General features: G+C 28.1%; 2 protein-coding genes across 9 annotated transcripts in view; both read right to left on the bottom strand.

Moving 5' to 3' along the window:
* LOC142328755 (uncharacterized) overlaps nt 1-902 on the bottom strand; it is a 49,762-nt gene extending 48,860 nt beyond the window's left edge. The window contains exon 1 of one of the 2 annotated variants that reach the window (XM_075372772.1): nt 738-902. In XM_075372772.1, coding sequence (XP_075228887.1) covers nt 738-831 — 94 coding nt within the window. In that variant the 5' untranslated portion in view covers nt 832-902. The remainder of the gene's footprint in view (nt 1-737) is intronic. The other variant, XM_075372773.1, reaches the window with a different exon arrangement.
* Nucleotides 903-3,107: 2,205 nt separating this feature from the next.
* The window catches only part of LOC142329083 (uncharacterized), a 43,609-nt gene continuing 24,933 nt past the window's right edge, over nt 3,108-21,783 (bottom strand). For 3 of the 7 annotated variants that reach the window (XM_075373416.1, XM_075373414.1, XM_075373418.1), the window contains 5 exons: nt 20,013-20,233; nt 16,340-16,388; nt 14,572-14,783; nt 5,968-6,452; nt 3,109-4,004 (listed from right to left, as the gene is read on the bottom strand). In XM_075373416.1, coding sequence (XP_075229531.1) covers nt 3,885-4,004; nt 5,968-6,452; nt 14,572-14,783; nt 16,340-16,388; nt 20,013-20,233 — 1,087 coding nt within the window. In that variant the 3' untranslated portion in view covers nt 3,109-3,884. Of the gene's footprint in view, nt 4,005-5,967; nt 6,453-8,935; nt 10,749-14,571; nt 14,784-16,339; nt 16,389-20,012; nt 20,234-21,783 lie in introns of those variants that run through there. The other 4 variants (XM_075373415.1, XM_075373417.1, XM_075373419.1 and 1 more) reach the window with 4 other exon arrangements.

Raw genomic sequence — 21,783 nt, 5'->3', positions numbered from 1 at the left:
CATGCCAGGCTATCAAGGAAGATTAATAGTTTAGTGGTTTCCCATTACCTTTATTCTTTACTGAAGAAAGTGAGTAGTGGAGTAGTCTCCTGTTGCCTTCTTCACTAAGCCAAATATACATCTGATATTATCAAGGCAACCAAAATGCAGGCAACATAGAGTTCTGTAAATGAAACCTTCATTCTATTCACCATAGGGACTGGTTGAATAATAAGTAACACTGGCTAGTGCCTTACACATCATATGCTTTAAATCTGACTCAGATATAAGAAACAGTAGGAAATATAGTATAAAACAATATTTGTAGTAAAAATGTATTTTTAATTTTCATTGAAAATACTATGAAAATGTAATTTCAATTCATTATGGGAGAAAAATCCTCTTATATATTTATCTAGCTGGAATAAATTACTACATGCTATTCTCACAAAAAAAAATACAGTACAATCAGATTTATAAATGAGAAGCAGGATACACTTTTAAATTCAAATACACCAAGAAAACATAAAAATATTAAATTTAGTAAAATAAGATTATTATAGCAAATTTATTTCTTTCAGGTGTAAAAATGAATATATAATTTCATATGAATGAATATTCATATGGAATATATAATTTCATAGTTTTTATCAATATCTTTTTTTATTAAGTTACATAAAGATCACACATTATTTATTAAGAATATACTTAAAAATAATTTTTTTTTAAAACAAAAATATTATAATAAACAAACTTACCACGTGAATAACGTTTATAAAACAAATCTGAACCTAAGAATGTCGGAAGATGTGATAAAACAATAATTAATGAAAAATACCCAAAGATGTTCATTTTTTTAAACAAATGATCAGTTAGTTATTAATATGAAATATAGAAACATAACGGAAATAAAAGAGAAACACCCCCTCATTTATAATTTGTCCTTCAACTAGCACATCAAATAAAAGGAAATGACGATGATAGCAAATACACTACTTCCCTCCTTTTATTATTATAATACCCAATTACTGTCCCTTTACAAGATAACAAACCATTCATCTTCAACATTTTAGTTATCTAGCTAGCTGGACAAACATTAATTAAATATTTCCAAATGTAATGATTGTTGATTGGCCAGAAGTAACAATGTTTTTATAATAATTCTCAGAAGGAATTAATAATATCTAACAAAAACTTAACTTTCACTCATTTAGGAAAGAGATAAGAAAATAAAATATTCCATATTTTTAAAATGTAATTTTCTACTCTATTCTAATAAATTATATTATTCACAAACAACATTATTTACTTTATAATAAATTTAGTAAAAAGAAAAATATTACTATTATTATTACAGTAAATTTCTTAATTTCTGTGTAAAGTGTATATAATGTTTCTACATGTTTTTATAATATAAAAAAAGTTTATAAAAATATAAAGATAAAAATGAAACACTATTTAAAATTATTTTTTAATTTATATAATATTTTTACCAGGAACTCAAGTAAATACTTATTTGGGAGACTTAATCATAGAAAAACAAAAAAAGAACATACATAATATTTTCTCCACTTTGTGCATTCTATTAAGAACTTAAATAATAAAAAACAAGGCCTACAATTTACACTTTGTGCTGGTCACTTTCATGACTATGCTGCATGTAAAACACCTGATGTAATCTTGCACTTCACCAGTCGGAGTTGCTTTCTCTGAAAGCAATAATGTTTACTATATAACTGATCCCTGCAATGAATAAAATGCAGATGTCACTTACAGGGTTGAAAACGCCTTCATTTCAGTGGGCCTGACTTGCTGATGTGCAACTGTATAACTGAATTTGTAAAGAAGGCAATAGGAAACTACTTCGATCCTCACTTTGGAAGTTTGTTATTTTTAGTTATGGTTACATTTATTTTTGGGAGTGATTTATGATTCATATAAAGTCGCTTATACCCACTAAAGTCATGGAAATTAACATGTCATATGTACTAACAATCAAGGCTTGTAATGTTATGAACACATTTATTCAGAACACTTTTATTTTAATTACTGAGGGCTTTCTTTTTTTTCTAAATGAAACAATTTTTTTGTGCTAGTCAATAGCTTAGATCAATTTAAGTTATTTGTCAAAAAGACATAGATTTATTTACATTGCATTATTAACTAGGTTTAAAGATTTTATTTTAAAATGAACTTTAAACAATTTTAAAGTGATATGTTTTTTATGATGCTATGTAATAACTTTGTGTTAACTCCTCCAATCGGTTAACTCTTCCTGTATTCTTGAAATTGGGTAAAATCTTATCCGTGTAAATAATTAATTCATATTACTTTTTAATTTTCACTGAAAACAATTAAAAATAAAAAAAATACAAATATTTAATACGAACAATTTTATCCAGGAAAAAGATACATGAATTTTCAGTAAGAGAGTTTACTAATTTGGTATGATAAAATTTTTTTAAACAGTATCATTTTTTGTAATAATTTTTTTAAATCACTGTAAAGTGGAAATTTTCGTTACATAATTTTACTTATTTGAAGTTCTATATTTATTATATTTACCAAACTAATTGATTATTGTAATTAAAGAAAAAACTGTTTAATGACATAAAGCTCTTTTATACACACCTACCTAGAAAAGCAAACAGAAAACATATAAAATAATTAGATTATAAGAATTGCTATTCAGAAATAAAAAAGTTATACCTGTTCAAAGAGGAATGATTCTGAAATTTTAGTAACTTTACTTAGCACAAATAGGAATACACACTGTGGAATTAACGTGAACATTTCCATTCAAGTCGCTAAACTTCTTTTATAATAAATACAAACCATTTCTTTATCCTTTACCTTACTTAAATTTATTATTTTACATTAAAAATGTTTTTATTTATTCATTTATTTTTTTTTTCAACAATAAAGAGGTGACTTGTATGTATCGCTGATTAGTAGGATTCACTTCTTTACTGTGAACCAGATGACTTTTATACATTACACAATGAATTAGCTTTTCCGAATGAAAATGATAATGTGATCAAATTATCAAATAAATAAATAAATAGTACTTTTTTGTAAAAAACTGAATTAATTGTATTTAAACAAAGGTAAATATAACTTAACAATAGTGTTGTATCATTGTAACTAGCTGATACCAATCATAATTTCTAAGAAAATAGTGTAATTTGAAAATTTTTAATTAAAAATATATTTGTACATAATGAAATTTATAACAAAAAATATTTTTAACTTTATCAAAATTAAAAAAATAATAATACAATATAAAATAATTAAAGTGAAGTGAATATAAAAATCAAAATATTAAATGTAAATAGTTGTATGTACTACATATAACTTAATTTTTATTTTTTTTACTTCATGAAAAATATCAATACTTATGAAAAATACAATGATAAAAACATGCCACTATACTCTACATTCTGGTATCTTCCAAGGCCAGATCTTTTTAAATAATGTTACAGAGTGTTGAAATATGATGCAATGTTACATCATATAGTTTGGAAGTTTTAAAGTATTATATTTATTACCTGTTGCAACAAATAAAAATAATTTTTTTTACATACATCATTTACCTTACGTGTCCTCTAGTAATAACTAAATAGATTTAAAAAAAATACAATCAATTTAATAAATTATATACTACAGTAACTGTGTATATAAGAGATATTCTTTTTTTTCATATTTAGTACTTAAACTCATTATGATTCCTAGTTATTCCCCCATCCAACAAAAAGACAATGCCCTGAAATAACTAAAATCACTGAACTATTTTAGAAAAAAATCTTGAAGTCATAGTTATACACACAAAATTAAAAGAAAGAATTCCTTAATTTAATTAACAATTTAAGAGAAATAATTAAAAACTAGACAATCCAACAAAAATATTAAAACATTTTTCGTGGAAAATACTGAATATCAGGTGACTTCCTAGGTGGTACATGTGCTGGCAGGGTCAGTATTGACTCACTTATTTGAATACCATCTCCAGATCCATTTAACATCACCTGTTAATCATAAATAAGTAAAAACATTTATTAAAATCAATTGCAACAAAAACATAAACAGAATATTTTTTTGCATTTTTTAATCTTTTTTAGAGATGAAAAATTACATTCTTTATTTAATAAATTCATTATTAATTTAACTATTTGTTCAAAGTCAAATATTAATCAATATTTTTTTTTTTAAAAAGTATGTAATTTTTTTGAAGAGTTGGAAGTAATATTAACTTCAGTTATGATATTTCAGTTATAGCACAACATTGCAGCGTTACAATATGTTCGAAAACTATAATAAATTAATCATTAAAAAATAAACCAGAGAAGATAATTTTATTTTCATCAGTTTGCATCAAACTATAAAAACATAACTTGTAGTCTTAACAATAGAAAGTCCCAAAAAGATATGCATCTATTTATTTAAATAATCTCAATAGAATATAAAATGAAAATATTTTTTTTGTTATTAATAAATGTCTTTGTTTTTGTAAGAAATCGTAATTAAACCATTTTGTCCTTAAGTAAATAAAAACAAATGGATTGTACAAAAGAAGAGTGTACAAAATAAAATTATTTTTATTAATTTTATTACGTCTGAATTGTACATTTTTTCCTATATCCTTTTATAATTATTTGTTTGAGCAATATAATACAATATAAAAAAAATACTCAGAATATATAGTATCTTGTATGACAACTATTTCCTGGGCAGGATTTAATTTTTAGATTCACTATTCTCAGCATTTTTTTATGACTTATAAATCGTATGAAAATTCCATTTTTCTAAAAATGGAATTCAGTTATTTTGTGTATAGAAGTAGTATGGAATACTGACTCCAATCATGGAATTATTTCAGATCTTGAACAAGCCAAGTACTCTTCTGACAATCTACTTTTCAACAATAAAAATTTCTCAAGTAAATAAGAAAAAAATATTTTTAAAATGTTAAATTTCAGATAGGTTGATAAAACAAAAAAATTAAATATGTGTTCTCAGCTAGAACAATTACAAATATTAATCATAATTTTTTTAATCTATTGCATTTTATTTTATTTTGAAGTGAAACTTTTAAAAAATATTATTTTTTAATCTGCTTTAGGAAACAAGACAAAGTTCTTTCATTCTAAATCAAACTTCTTGTGAGATTTGAGCTGGAGCACAAATTGGAGATTTAGGCTGCACCTAGTGAGATGCAGTTTTTTTACATGTTTGCATACTTCAACTTGTTCAAGTGTGTCTAGTTGTCATCCTTTATTTTTGTGTGTAAGATTTTCATGTTGTACTGTTGATATTTGTTTATTTAAGATTTGTTTCAACGACCTCATTCACTGAAGGTTTGAATTCCAATGTAGGATTGGATAAAACCATCTGATGAATTTTAACTGGACTTACAGCCAGTTTTGAACCTCAGCCAGTTTAATTGGAAAAATAAGTAATTCCAATCAACCTCTCCAAACCTGCAGTACCAATTTTTCAGCTCTTTTTTTATGACTTGAAAAAAGTTGTTCTATTACTATTCTCAGACTTTAAAAAATGCAAATATGTGTCAAGCTAAAAAAAAAATCTTCAAATTTTGAACAGAAAATACAGATTTGATCTTAATTAAATTTCAGTTTTTTATGGTTAGACCATAATTTACATACCTCAAAACAAGGAAACAAATAAGTAGTTTTACCTAATTATTATAGTAAATCATAAATTCATCACCAATTTTCTCTTTACCATTATAATCTTCTACATACATTAATGCACACTTTCAACCAGTGCGATATTATTAAAATTATATGAGAAAAAAGTTCTGTTTTGACAGAAACTGAACATGAAACCAGCTGATTACTACATTACCTTGAATTTGGTATAGTAAATACTATAGCTGACTAGCTGCTATACAAAATTCTTAGCTAAGTTATATATTTTTTTTTAAATAAAACTAAGATAGCAGTTATAACAGTATAAAATTATACTTACATTTGTAGAAGTTTGTTTACCACACAATTTATTTAAAAAACTTGAATTTAATTTATGGTTTGGAGGCAATAATGATATATATTCTGGAGAATTTTTACAAACTGTGTAAGAGGATGTTTCTGTTTTATTCAATATACCATCAGGATTATGATATTTTTTTTCATTAGTACCATGATAAAATTGCAGGTAGTTATCTGGTTCAAACGAATCACAATTACATGTTATATCACAATTTTTGGTTTCATCAAACAAACAATTATTTGTTGATAATTTATCATAATTATCATTACAATTTCTTTTAATATTATAAGACAAACAGTGATCTGATTTAACATTGTATGATGTATCTTGAAATATTGGAGAAAAATTGGACTTTAAATCAAAATTCAATTTGTAAGCATCATGATCTTCTGAATTTCCATATACTGCTTTCAAATATTCTAAACCACAAGAATACAACTTCTTTGGTTTTCTTATAATTATATCTGAAAAGGAATGCATAAAAATGTATAAACAATAATCAACAAAAAAAGAGCAGAAATTCCTTAGGACAAACAGATGAACATCCATTTTATATCAAATGAAAGCAGTGTGCTTTAACTTTAAATCATAAGAGTATTTTAAAAAACACACCAATTCCTGAGATATATACAAAAGAACTACAAATGGGAGTAAACTGTCTTAAAACTACACATTTGTAGTTATAAAGGTTCTGTTTTAGGCATAATTCATATGTACAAAGTTATAAACAAGGTCTGTTCGAAAAGTAATTGATCATATTCTTTTTTCAGAAAGTATTTGGATAATGGCAATACTCAGCATGGTAAGCATCTTTTTTAAAGCTTCATAGAATGAACCAGTCTACTTCCAGGAAGTCACTGATGCATTTATAAATTAATAATATTTTATGTTATCATATTTTTACTTTGTGAGCAGTAATGAAACACACTGAGAATGATATAGCAGTTTTGTCAGAAGTTTGGACCCACTTTGAAGCAAGTCAAAAATTCAGCAGGTTTTCAGCAATAACATTATGGGAATTATAAAAATTAAATATTAGTATAACCAGTTTAAAAGTGGTCAGACTTCAGTCATAATATTGATTTTTGCCGTACTGAGAAAAATCTGGATATCAAAAACAAAGTGTTAAGTTTTATCACAGAAAATTACTAAAACTATTAACAAATAGTATTAATTAGATATTCTCAATTGTCTTCATGGCCTGGTTCAGTACAATAGACCAGATATGGAAATCACAGAACAAGACAACTGCATCATGACAACATCCTCATTCTCAACATCTTATCTGATCTGATCCAGGACTTCTTGGCCAAGCATGAAGTTCCCCAGATTATCCAGACTCCTTACTCATTAGACATGGCTCCTTACAATTGCTGGTTGTTACCTATGCTGAAGATACTGCTAAAAGGTCATGATTTAAGAAATGAGAGAACATAAACAAACATCTGACAGCACAGTTAAAAGCCACATCAAAAGAAGACTTTCAGAAATGTTTTCAGCAATGGAAGAACTGTAGGGTTAAACGGGGTTGAAAGGAAACTGTTTTAAAAATATTAAAAGCAGCCAGCAGGTGAGCTATTTTTTGTTACTAAACTACTAGTGTTACAAAACAAAATAGTCTTGTTTTGTTATAATTCATTTCTGCTGTACCAATATTTATTCACATAAAATCAAAAACTTGAGTTGCATACAAAAAGTATGTATAAAGTTTAAGTAAAAAGTCAACTATTTTTAATGAATCTAAAGAAAAATATTCAAATTAAAAATAATACAATTGAAAGTAAATTAAAATTAGTAACACATGTTTAATGAAAACTAAATTAGTAATTTAAAAAATCAGGTGTGATTATCAAACCTGAACTAGAGATGTATAAAGGCTAGAAGTAAAGCACTGTACTGTGCAGACACACTGGGCAGTGGGAAATCCTGATAAAAAATGTTTGACATCAAACAAAGAAAGACAAATATTTTATAAGTACATAAATATTTTACATTAAACTAGTAAATTTTAGCTGAAATCCAATCATCCTCAAACTCATCTGATAACTTAATGCCATATAAAAAATTTCTTGACATTTTATAAATTGTTTTATCCAAGAATTATCATCCAAACAGCTGGATGGACACACACAAAGTATACTTATTTTTTGAGCATAAAAAAGATGCAGAAAAATAATGATATAAATAAATATCAGCAATAAGTTTAGGTCAAAATAATTAAATTCTATCTGACATAGCGCAAACACAAAATGAAATCTTAAAGTATTTAAAACCAAAATAAATTTAATATTTTATAAAATATTAAATCATTATGAAGCTAAAATATTAATTTTTTACTCATAATTTTTTATATAATCATGTAATTATTTTTTCTATAATCATTTTATTTTCCCTTTTTTTATTTTGAGTATTATACTAATTACAGTTTTGAAAGTTGGTCTGATAGACCTAGTCTTTTTTTTGGATAAACCATTCCCAAAAGAGTACTATTAATTTCAGTACTAATTAGTACTATTGGATTTCATTCAAATCCAATTAAAAGTGTTCAACTAAATTAGAACCTCAGTGCTGCAGAATAATCAAATAAAACGTGAATGATACTAACCCAATCCAAATGAAAGGTTGATAAAAAAAAATTGCAGTGTGGTACAATGTGCCTTAAAATAAGACATAGTTTTGAAAAAAAAATGTGCATCAGAAAGAGGTAAAGAAATACTACACCTATGATACATCAATTAGACCAGCGTTTCTCAACTTGGAAGTCACAATGATATGATAGGGGGGTCAGGAAACTAGCCAACAAGTTTATATGTAAACAATAATGAAATTAATTTGAGAAAAAATTATTTATTGTAAACATTTTATCTACATTTATAAGAATACATATAAAGAGAATAAATTAATGAGATGGTTGCATTTCTTTTTAATTTTAAACATTCTCCGTACATGGATATATGTTAGAAACACACAAAAGCAAATCATTTTCAAGTGATCTGATATTTAGTTTCTAGTGCAACCGTAGACAAAAAACCCTTTTCACAGAGGTAAGATATGGTGAAAAAGATTAATATTTTCAATGCTTCTGTGACTAAATTTCCATATTCACTTCAATGAGCAAGCCAAAATGTATCTAAATCTTCAGATCTCAATTGTAATAACGTTTTATCGGCAGACATTTCAATGAACTGGTTGTAAATCTCAACTGGTAACTTGGCAGCTACAACGTTTTCACTAAATGGATACAGTACCCATCTTTTTGAGAGATTATTTTTATTCTCTGGGAAATATTCCACCAACTGAATTTTTCGCTCATGCAAGTGCATCTTCATACTACCCAAACTGTGGTGAATAATAATGTCTTCTCTACCCAAATTTTTTCCAATATAATCAGAAGTGAGTAGAATATCAAAATTTTTGCTTTGAAGGAAAATGATCCAGATACCAAGCTTCTTAATGAAAACATGATCCTTGTCATTAATAAAATATTTCTATCATGTCCTTATCAATTCACATTCAATTTGATTAAATGCAAAAATACATCAGCTAAGTAAGCCGACAACAACAAATACTCATTATTCTGTAAACATTGGGGGATGGTGTTAGTTTATCCTGGAAAAATATTAATTAATCTCCAATGAATATTAAATTCCAATGAACACTTTCTCCCATGAAAATCATCTGACTTCTATATGGAAAAGAAGTTTTTTTTCTTTTTGCCCATTTCATCACATAGTTTAGTAAACGGTCTATTCACTTACAGTTGACTTTTAATAAAATTAACCATTTTTACAGCTTTACAAAGAATTTGAGATTTTCTGGCGTATTTTTTGTGACAAGAGTATGTCTGTGAAGAAAGCAGCAGTGCATCCACACTTGGTATAAGCTGATCTTAATTTTTCCAGAAATCCACTGTTCTTTCGCCTTTGCACCATCACTACATACTGCAATACATTTTGTCCAATCTATGTTTTAGTTTTCATAGCTTCATAAAAAAAACATCAAAAAGACATTGCCCTCTTGTATGACCTAGTATTGATTTGCAAAACAACATATTTTCTTTGATTGATCTGTCCCATTCATATCTAACAAAAACATAAGAATTGAGAAATGTTTGTCCCATCTGTTGATTAATCAAACTGAATAGTAAAAATCTCACTTGAACTCACTTGTTGAATTACCTGATCACAAACATCGGCAGAACATCATGAACATCGGCACTGATTCGACTAGATACTGTGTCTTTAGAAAGCAGAATTTTTTTCAATCTTTTTGCTTCTTCCATGCCTATTAAAACACTGACCATATCAACTGCTGCAGGCAATATGAGTTTTTTCTGCAATTGTATGAGGTTTGAACATCTTAGCTATTTTAATGCGATGAAATAAAAATAATCAAAAATAAAACAATAATAAAATACATAATCTTTTTGCTTCAAGTGTACTTTTATCAGGAAGACTTAATTTACAAATAGAAACTTGCTGATTTCTCAAAGTAGGTAATTTTCCTTCAAAAAATTCCAAAGGTTTGCTTTTATGATCTGGATGTTTAGTTTCCAAGTGTCGAATTCATCTTGATGCCTTTATGCTTTCATCAGAGAGGACTTTCATCAGAGCAATCAACGCACTATAGCTTTCCATCCAGTGAGGCAAAACCATAATTTAAATATCTGTCATTGTACAATCGTTTCTTTTAGCAATCATTTCACTGGCTGTAGATGATCCCTTTATTTTCTCACAAATTTATCCATTTTGCATAAGAATCTAAATGAAAAAAAAACAGGTATGCAATTTGACTGCACTAAAAAATCAAAACCTCAATTATTATTATTTTAAATGAAACTATGCTTTTAAAAACTAAAATAAAGGCACCAGACGCATGCTTCGCATTTGAAACTAAACTGACATTCTGTAATCACTTACGCCTCTATTATACTGCTAAGAGCATGATGTGTTCAAACCATATCATGTGCAAGTTCAAACATGATGCTCTCATAGCAAATATTACGTAAACAAACCAAATTCCAAGCAGCACATATACATCATGTTTGGTTGAAAATATATTTTCAACCAAAGGTTCATACACATACACACACACACACACACACACACACACACACACACACCACACTGTGTGTGTGTGTGTGTGTCAAAAGTACTGAAACCCCCTCAAAAATGTTTTTATAACCATTCCAGATAGAATACTGTAACTTTTAGGATAAGGTATCATCAGTCAACTACTTTACCTTTTGACGAGAAATAGAATTTCAACCCCATCTTATGGGATGGCGGCCCAGGGGCTGTAACTCAAATACTTAATACTTTAATGGTAATACCCTTTGTGTGAGACATAATTTTAAAGGTCAAGACAAGAAAAATGTTATAAACAAAAAGTTAGTACAATGTTTGTACCTAAAATGGCAGGATAAAGTTTGGATTGTGAAAATTATTAAATTACTAAGTTTAAATAATAAAATTAAATAAAAAGAATTTAAACTTAATTAAATTAAATTTTTTTTTAATTAAAAAAAATGTTATTTCCAACATAAAAAATTGTTTTCATTCAAATTTAATGAGTAAATAAATAAAAATATTGTCACCCAATCATGTTGATTATAATGAGACTTACATCACTATTGTGTAATATTCCATTTAGATATTTCATTACTTCACAGTTAGCTTCTTTTGAGAATTTATTGTGATCAGTTGGCTAATTGATTTGTCTACCTTTACTACATTTGTGTGCCACTTTTATTATTTACCTTTTTTTTTCCTATTTTTAATTGCTTTTTACTGAATTAATTTTTTCTGTGCCATCTTCTAACAATGCTGTCAAAAGGTCATTTAGTGAACAGATGAGGGTCACAATTTTTAATAATGAGGGGCTTTGGAAATAGAGTTAGATTGTATAATTAAGTTTTTGAATTGTTCAGTGCAACATTTAATAATAATTATAACCCTACTTCAAAAGGTACAGTGTCAAAAACCAACAAATGTTTGAAGAAACAGGGAGCATTAATAATAGGGGAAAACTAGGAAGGCCTAAATCTGCAACAAATAATAACAAATCATTAGAAATTATGCAAGAATTTATTGCGAATCTTCATTCCTTGACTTGAACACCAGCACGAGACCATAACATTAGCCAAAGTTCAGTGATTCAAACATCAAAAAGTGGAAATTTTAAACCCTTTAAAACTGGCCTGGTGCAAGAACTTAATAAAGATAAATGGAGCTTGTGAAATGTAACATTTAACATCAACATAAATTTAAAAAAATTGCCACCAATTTAAATTAATATAATTTGAAATCTAATATTTCAAATATTTAATCCAGTATATTTATGCTGGATTTTAAACCAAACCCAGCATATTATTCATTTGTTTGGTAGGGATTGGTTAACTTTTTAAAGGCTGTTACCATTTAAAATATCTCAGTTACAGCGTCTGGGTCACCCCCCAAAAAGGAGATGATATTCTATTTCATTGTGTAGTATCATTGCTAAAATACAGAATCATTTGAACAATGAAGATGAAGATCTTAGACTTGAATTCTGTGAAATTATGATGAACAATATTTGTACATTTGTACAATATTTGTCCTAATTTATTTAACAACATAGTTTTTAGTGAAGAGGCCACACCTTTTTTTAAATGGCAATATAAATCTCCATAATTGTCAATACCACACTGATATAAATCTACAATTGAACTATGAGGCACATATACAGTATCTTATCAAAATAAATGCATGGGCAGGTATTGTTGGTGGACGACTGGTAGGGCCTATATTTATTGATGCAAATTTAAACATAGTTAAAATAAGACTGACTGATGTGCTTTAGGTATTTAAAATTCATATTTTCCTTAAGGCCATAATAATGATTTCTTTTTCCAAATATATTTGAAAAAATGAAGTCATTATTTATGACTTTTGAGGCAGACAGAGTGAGTCTTGGCTGGAAAAAATATACAGTATATTAATGTTGGCTGCTCCTCAAAACTTTCCACCAACTTTCTGTAATCTGGTTATAATTATCAACACAATCCTGGTCCGATGATCCAGAAATGTAATGAGTAATAAGTCAGTTTGTTGATACAAAATCAATTGTGATGTTTATGTTTTTTTTTATAAAAATCTTGAATGACATACACTTAATTTTACAAACAGATATGACATATATTTCAAACAAAAATATAAATACAAACAATGCCTCAAAGTTACCAAATGGTTTTGATAGAATAAATCTGACCATATTTTTTTTGCAGAAAATACTTGATGTTCAATTTCTATATAATGTAACAATGTATGCAATACTGTGTCTTTGTTTAAGTATCTCTCTTTTTTGGAATGTTGGCTATCATCACTACAATCCAACTTTGCATTTATCAGTCAACTTAAAATATCAGGTCCTTCAATTGTATAACTGAAATGCATTTATCCTCCTGCACTTCCTTCTTTAATCACTTTTCCTAGTTAACTGCATTTCAACAGATAAGGACTTTCTTTTTTCTAACTTAGGTATGTATTTATTAGGAGAGATTAGGAGCACCACTTTACTCTTGATAAGTATCTTGGTTCATGGTTAGCCATTGCAAAAAATACAGAGTCCCAGAAATATTGGCAACCAGAGTCCTCTTACCAAATTACATAAATATCAAAGGTGTAATATCTCTAGGAACTTTCACATCATAACCAAGGTCCATTAAGCATCTACATGAAACCAAAGGACACCAATGGGGAGGCTAGGATCAAAAATAAGAAAAGAGGATTAATAGTGAGAAGAGAGAATCTAACCATCAAATACAAAATTAGACAACTCCCATCTAAAGGAATCCTTCATCATCTCCTCCAGGCTATTGTATCCCAATGGAATCCCTTGGGAGATCAGGTTCTATCTACTCAGGATGAAAGCAATGCATTAACAATTAACGATTTTGCATTGATCAATTCAAATATACATTATAATAAATTAATTTCCACCAGAAGCTAAAGAACCACGTAAAACAGTTTAAAATTTCTTTAAGGAAATCCTCACTGACTGTCAGAATTGTGTGACATATGGAAGTATCACATGGAGTTCATTCTGCCATATGTAACCTAAGTTTGCTACATCTTACACTTTTAAGTATGCCTTTTCATGAAGTTAATAATGTTGTATCTCATAGAACAAACAAAGAAAAAAGAAAGAGGAAAATAAATGCAAACAAAATGAAATATTAAAAAAGATAAAACAAGTTTAACAGCCATGATAAGTAAATGAAATCTGTTTCAATTTGCTGTACTTCCTTTTATGCAAATTATGTGTACTGATATGAAGAATTAGAAATATATTATATTGATAGATATGTTGTAATGTAACTGGTTTGTACAGCTTAAATCCATATCATTTGTTTTTCACTAATTCACAAACAGCAAAAGTAGTGCTCCCAAAACTTAAATTCCATTGATTTTATTACAAGAGTTTTGCACACTACATTATTTGTTAAATAGCTGTAATAAAATAATTTTTAAATTAATAGAAAAATTTTTAATGGTTGGTTTAGCACCAAAATCTAAACATATTATGTTTTTTCTTGAATCTTACCATCACTCAGTTGACTGTCATTGGAAAATATATCTTTCTCTCTAAAAGGACCTTCTTCTGATCTGCTTGTTGGCCATAAATGAACATGTGGTATCTTTAAGAGTGGAGTATCACATTGAATGTCTTTGGGTTTTGATTCTTCATTCAAATTAGGTGAACTTGTATCAGATTTTTTGATACTAAATGGAGTACTGTAATCATTTTCCTTCCTTCTGAAACAGAATAGTTGAACTGATAAAAAAGTTATCTAAAAAAAACAAATGATCAAAAAGACTTTTTTTTAAAGAACATTTTTAAACCAATGTCATAAACACTTTCAGTCATTTTTGCAGCCGCCACCTTCAATGACCAATGCTGTTGCATCTCATTGTTTATCAACTGATATTACTGCTGGCAGTTTCTTGAATTAGGAAACACCATCTTTCCATTTAGTACATTGTTATTGTATATTTAATAATGTCTGAATATGTTAAATATATATATATCTTATATGTAACTTAACAACAATCATGACATTCCCCAAGATGTCTGTGGAGAATGTCAATGTTTGTCATACTCAAACATAAAAATTACAATAATTCTATACTAAACAAACAGACAATTTCAATTTAACCCACTTTTTAATCACTTATTTCCTAATTAAAAAAAAAAAAAAACGAACAATAACATCAGTTTATTAACTGTTTTAAAACAACAGTAATATTAGTCATTGAAGATAATCACAATATCTGCTGTAAACACTACAACAGGTATTTTTTAAATGTAATAAATAAATTTGTTTTTGTTATCATTAAACATTAGCAGTTTTATAAAATTAAAATGTAAAAATATTGAAAAATCCATTTTACCTTTAAAGATTTATTTGTTAACATTCTTTAAGATCAACAGATTGTTTATCTTTGTACTTCCATGGCCATAGTCAGATGACTGTTCAAATAAGTTGTTAGATTTTATTTTATTTAAAATACAATCCATGTTAATCCCAGTTTTATAATTTTTGAAGATGTAAATTAGTAATTTATGAATACACAAAATCAGCAAGTGTACATATCCAACTTTATATAAGTGGAGAGTAAATTTTATGGTATCTAAAATTCTTTCAGTAATTCTTTTTATTTTAAATATTTAGATGATAATATCATCCAAGTAGAACAATACAATGGTAATGGCTGAACCCAGGTAGAGCGCGTAACAAATTTGCATTTACAAGATAAGAAATAATGGTTTAAAATTTACATCAAAAAGGCAGATTTTAAATCTTACAAGTGACTGTCAGTAAGAATATGGTGGAGGTACATGAATTCTGTTGTGTACATTTTTATATGTGACTACTAAAATTATTTTTTGATAATTTATTATTCTGAATAGGAGGAAGAAACTTGCCGTTACCTTTTATTTCTTGTGTAGTACAGTTACCTAGAGCTTCATAGGTTTCTATATAAGCTAGTAGTAGCACTGGAGAGCTTAAACTAACCATCAGGCTGATGACCACATGTAGATGAATTTGAAAGCACAATTTAACTTTAAATAAAGCTGAACAAGAAATCATTCTTCCTTAGAGCTTAGCAGGTTTAACAAAAGGATGGAAAATAGATTACTGATGCATAAAAATTATTTAGATATGTGAGAAAGAAGGGTATTTAATGGATTAACTACTGCAGTAATAAAACAATCATGCATAAAATTTATTATTCTTAACAGAAACTAAGTTAATTTGCAATTGTGTAATACATATGATTTGAAGTACTGTAAATAAAAAGCTGTTTACCTGTCATTATAAATTTCAATTAATGATTCCTTAAGGCTGCTGGTGTATTCTGAAATAAAATAAAAATCAATCAGCAGAAACAAAAAAATGAAATAAAATAATTTTGTTTATATACTATACTGATGAGAAATGAATTTCATAGCATGTGAAAATTACCAGCTGGACCAATATATATACTATACACACACATACACACAGGCTCACTTGCTTACTCACATTCATGCACATATAAATTATGTAAAATTATGTTACTATGTAACATAGTAATATATTACACAATATTAGAAATAATAACCTTTTTCATTAAAATGTATATTTGTTCGAGGTCAATACAATAAATAAAAAATTTCTTTATATGCAGACTGAATTAGCTTAGAAACAAGACATCACTGAAGACAGGTTAAGTTTAATAGAAAATCATTATTAATCTACTTACACTGTTGTAAATCAAACAACCCATTCTTAAATGTTATTATAACCTTGTACCTATGAAAAATTACGACACTACTGAACTTTTAATTTAAACTAACTGGATTTAAATTTAAGTTATGGATAACAATACGAGGCTTTCAAATCAGCTGATCATAAATTTGAGTTCCTGCAGTTGAAGAATTTTTTCATCTCCTATTTCATCCTCTTATCTATCTCAAAGAAAAACAAGCACAAATTACAACATATTTCACAATATATAAAAATTTTTTTTAAAATCATTTAGAACTTAAAGAATAAGCAATATAAAAAAGCAGCCAACACTAGAAAGTTTGAGTTGTTTTTAATGAATACAAAATAAGGATATTAAAGAAATTTAAAGCCATGAAAATGAATTTTAAAAGAAGTTTTTAGATATCTAAGTCAAGATGCAGTAGAATTGAAGAAATAAGGAAAAGGAACAAACTGTTCCTATTTAGTTGTTATTAAAAGCTCTCTAAAACAATTAATAATACAACAATAATCTCATTTTAAATGTCAGTAATTCAGATCATGTGCGAAATGAAATAAAAATCACCTTAAGTCTGGTATATTTACATATTTTCGCATTAAACCAGAATAACACACAGAAAAATCACACTTCTTGACAATAAAATATTGTCACTTGCAAAAATAAAATATACACAGTACTAAGTCACAGCAGTTTAAATGCATTCACTTCAAATTCACTCAATACAACAATGGTTTCATATGTAAACAAGTTTCACATGTTTAGCATATAGGAAGCCTATTCTTGTTACAATTCCAACAATACGTTGATCATCCCTTGCCATAAGAGGTGGTCATATCAAAAATTATTTCAGACAAAATTTGTAGGTAATATTTACAGGACTAACAACCACTTTCAACAGATTCGATACTGTGGCTATTAAAGAAGGTGTTTTTGTCTTCAAAACCCCATTTTTTCCACTCCCTAGGCCAATGGTTGGCAATATCAAACAACTTTTGCTAAATAAATTTTAGGCACTTATCCAAAGAATAGTAGGAACTTTAAACAAACTTGATATTTTACTTAATAAGAAAGTTATAGCGATATTTCATTTTTTCGAAAAAGATCCCCATTTTCACCTCCATGATCCGATTTTGCCCATTAATAAACTTGACCAAGATTTTTGGTCATTATATTTTATGTATCAATTTGAAAGTGATTGGTACAAAATTATGGCAGTTATCATGTCCACAAGTGAAATGTATAAATATATATATAAATAAACTTTTGGACTGATGGTGGTTTTGGGGTCTGGGGATGTGAAACGCGAAGATGTTGAAATTTTCCCGAAGTCGAATCATGGTACCCATTACAATAGGTAGCTTTCTTATGAAATCTACCTATAAACAGAACTGAAAAAATATAAACAAATTTTATTACTTGTGTATAAAATTAATTTATTTACTACTTTTCTACACATTTCTCATAGTTCCACTAGCTTCTTCATTTCCTCTTTTAGAAATTCTACCTACAGTGACTTAAAACCAAGCAGTAACACTATTTTTCAACTCATTGTCAGTGTCAAACCTTTGTGATGCAAGCCTCTGTTTAAGGTGAAGAAAAAGAAAATAAATTGCTGGGAGTTAAGTCAGGGCTACAGAATGGATGTTTTCCTTCCATTACGTCCAGAATTGGAAGTTTTCCAGTTGCCTCACACCTGATTTGCTGCTTGTCGCCAGGCATTGTTATGAAAAAACAAAATCCCACAGAATAGCATGCGATGTTTATTTTTTATAGCCCTTCTACAATCTTTTAATGTTCAGTGATTCTTAACAATCACAGGAGTTCTGCGATCACTAATTTGAACAAACAAAACACCCTTTCTGCCCCATAAATAAACAGTAGCCATAAGCTTCTTTACTGATGTTCTTGTTTGAACTTCTTCAGATTAAAAGATAATGAATACAGCCATTGCACTGGCTGCTGATTTGACTCGACATTCAAATAAGAAATCCAGGTTTCATCTCCAGTAATAATGCGATCAAACAATTTATTAACTTTATTTTCATAATACTCCAAAAATTCATACACCTGGCAGGATCATGAATCGTAGCACTCATTATAAATGAATGAACAAAAACAACTAACAACAAAATGACTAAACCAAAACTATTGTTACTGAAATACCTAAGCTATACAAGCACAATCTGTTGACATTGTATAAAAAATGCAGCAAATTCAAAACAGACTTTATTTTAAAAATGTGCCTCATGTATATACAAAGATCAAATAGATCTGTTCTGCATCTTTCATACTGTGAGATCCTGCAAAGAGTTACTGTTGAAAACATCTAAGTAGATTGAAAATGAAAAAATACTTCTCTTAACAGAAAGCATTTTCAGTAAAAGTAAAACAGTTTTATGAAAAGAAAGAATATGAAAAATAACAGAAACCACAAAGACCTATAGGAAATAATTTTCCATCTTACAAAACTAAAAACACACAATGATGTGTACAATATCTGTAAATATGATAATTGCCTAATAAAAAACATAACTGAAAACGATTTGATTTCTACATAAATATATGAAAATGAACTTCCAGAAATCTTAAGGTAGCTATGATGCAGTCCCTCCAACATCATAATTTTGGCCATCAACAAATGCATCTGTTCATGAAGAATTAGTAAGTTCTATTGACAAAAAAGCCTTTAGTAACATCACCGACTGAACAACTGCATAATAGCTGAAAAATACTTTTTGAAAGTGAATTTTTATATGATTAGTGAAGTTATGTTTTAGCATTTCTTCTTTAACAAATAAAAATATATCATGACCTGTTAGAGAAATCAAACTGCAAATGTATAAGCAGCAGATGAATTTTCAAATATGACTGCATCAGAGGGAATCAAAATACTTTGAAAAACTATTTCATAAGTTTTGTTTTATTTATACAAATATCTTATTTACATTTACCTTTCATCATAAATAAACTATGTATTGTACAGCTTACATAATTTTACCAGGTTTTTCTAAATATCTGCAATAACTTGTTCGCAACTTCCATCCTCCTTATTCATTTTTAAATCATTTTGTTTATTTTGTCAAATTGCAAAATTTGTTTCAAAAAAGAAATTAATAAACAGATTCTCTAAAAAACAGCAGGTTTTATATCATGTAATCTAGCTTTCAAACTATTATTACAATAAAAACATAACATAAAGGATGGCATATTTAATTACAACAAATAACTTACGTTTTAATTCCATTTTACTAATGTCTGAATTAAACACACTCCGGGTAACAAAATGGGTAAATTCTAGATAGAGATCACTCAATGCTCTTGATTTTAATTGAGGAGGTTTATTAACCTGAACTTCTACTTCAACCTTATTAGTATTAACTGGAAGTGTATTAACTAGGTGGTTATCATCACATACTTCTTCACTGAAGTGTTTTGGATATGTTTTTCTGGAACTAAATATGATATACAATAAATTAAACGTATATAAAATTTATAAACACAATTTCTTTATATTTAAACAATAAGTTAGTACTGATTGAAATAATACAATTTTGAAACATTTCAATAAAAATATACAAGGGTGGCTAAAATGTAATGGACACTGGAGCATAACAGAACAAAAATGTTACACAAAGTGACAGGTGGTGTCATCTTGTAATTTCATTTCCCTACAACTAACAGTCTAAAACTCATTAACTCATGTCCTCTCATTTTGTCAGTCACTATTATTTTGAGTTAAGTGCACCTGCTACATTAACACATCTAAAACAACATGCAGTGACTGAATTTTTAACAGCATAAAAAGTGAATGCTAGTGACATTCATTATCATTTAAAAGTCATTTATGGTGATGAAATTCTGTGAATTGAAGTACTGCAATAGCTGGGAAATAAAATTTTATGCATCAGAAGTTAGTAAAGTGAACATTAAGAATGAACCTCATAGTGATCGACCAGTTTCTGTAACTGATAAGAAGCACTAAAAAGAGGTGAATGAATCAATTCAAAATAATCATCACATCACACCCAGTTGGGCGTATTGTAAGTACAAGTGGGGTACACTATTGTACAACTGAGCTACTATAAATCTGTTCATGATAGGTGCCATGTAAATTCACATAAAAAAACATAAATGGGATATTGTGAAACAACATAATGCTTCTTCTGAAATGTTATTCAAGGGTGATGACTTCCTTTTCACTATTGTAATGGGAGTCAAAACTTGGAACATCATTATGACCCAGAAGAAAAATGGCAGAGTATCATCATTTTTTGATAATGGTTCACCACAATCAAAAGAATTCAAAAAACAACCTTCTGTAAAAGCAATTCTCTTGAAAGTGTTCTGGGATTCAAGCACATGTATATGACCTGGATGTTAGGTCGACTGTAATTTCTTTGTAATATATAGAGATGTATTAAAGAGGTGTTAGAACACTTTGGGAGATGTCTGTCGTGTTCAATAATCCATGGAGCCAATAATTCTGCAACATGATAATGATTGGCCTCATACACAGCTTTCAACCACAGAGGTTCTTATAAAGTTGAAATTTGAACCTATTTGAACCCTTCGTACTTACCATATTTGGTGCCCCGCAATCTTCACTCCTTTCTGAAATCAAGAGTATTTATTTCATCATAGATGATGAACTGAAGTATACAATGAGATCATGCATCAAGGAAACACTTATATTCTTCACTGACAGAATAAGAAAACTGGTTCACTGTTGGGAGAAATATAGAGCGAACATGTGTAAAAAATAAATTGAAGTTTTTGTTGCAAATAAAATACACTTTTATGTAATATTGGTTTCATTTGACTATCTCCTTTCATTTGTAACATTTCATGATTATCTCCTTTTATTACACAACATTTCAACCATCTCTCATATACACACACGCGCACGCGTGCATGCGCATACGCACACACACTTTCTTTTTATTTCTGTGGTACTAATATATATTTTTAATTATTATAAAACTTCCTGATTTTTTACAAACAA

Source organism: Lycorma delicatula, chromosome 8 (genome assembly GCF_047948215.1).
Source record: "Lycorma delicatula isolate Av1 chromosome 8, ASM4794821v1, whole genome shotgun sequence".
Lineage (NCBI taxonomy): Eukaryota > Metazoa > Arthropoda > Insecta > Hemiptera > Fulgoridae > Lycorma > Lycorma delicatula.
Note: the sequence above shows the minus strand (reverse complement) of the source record. Positions and strands in the feature narration are given on the sequence as shown.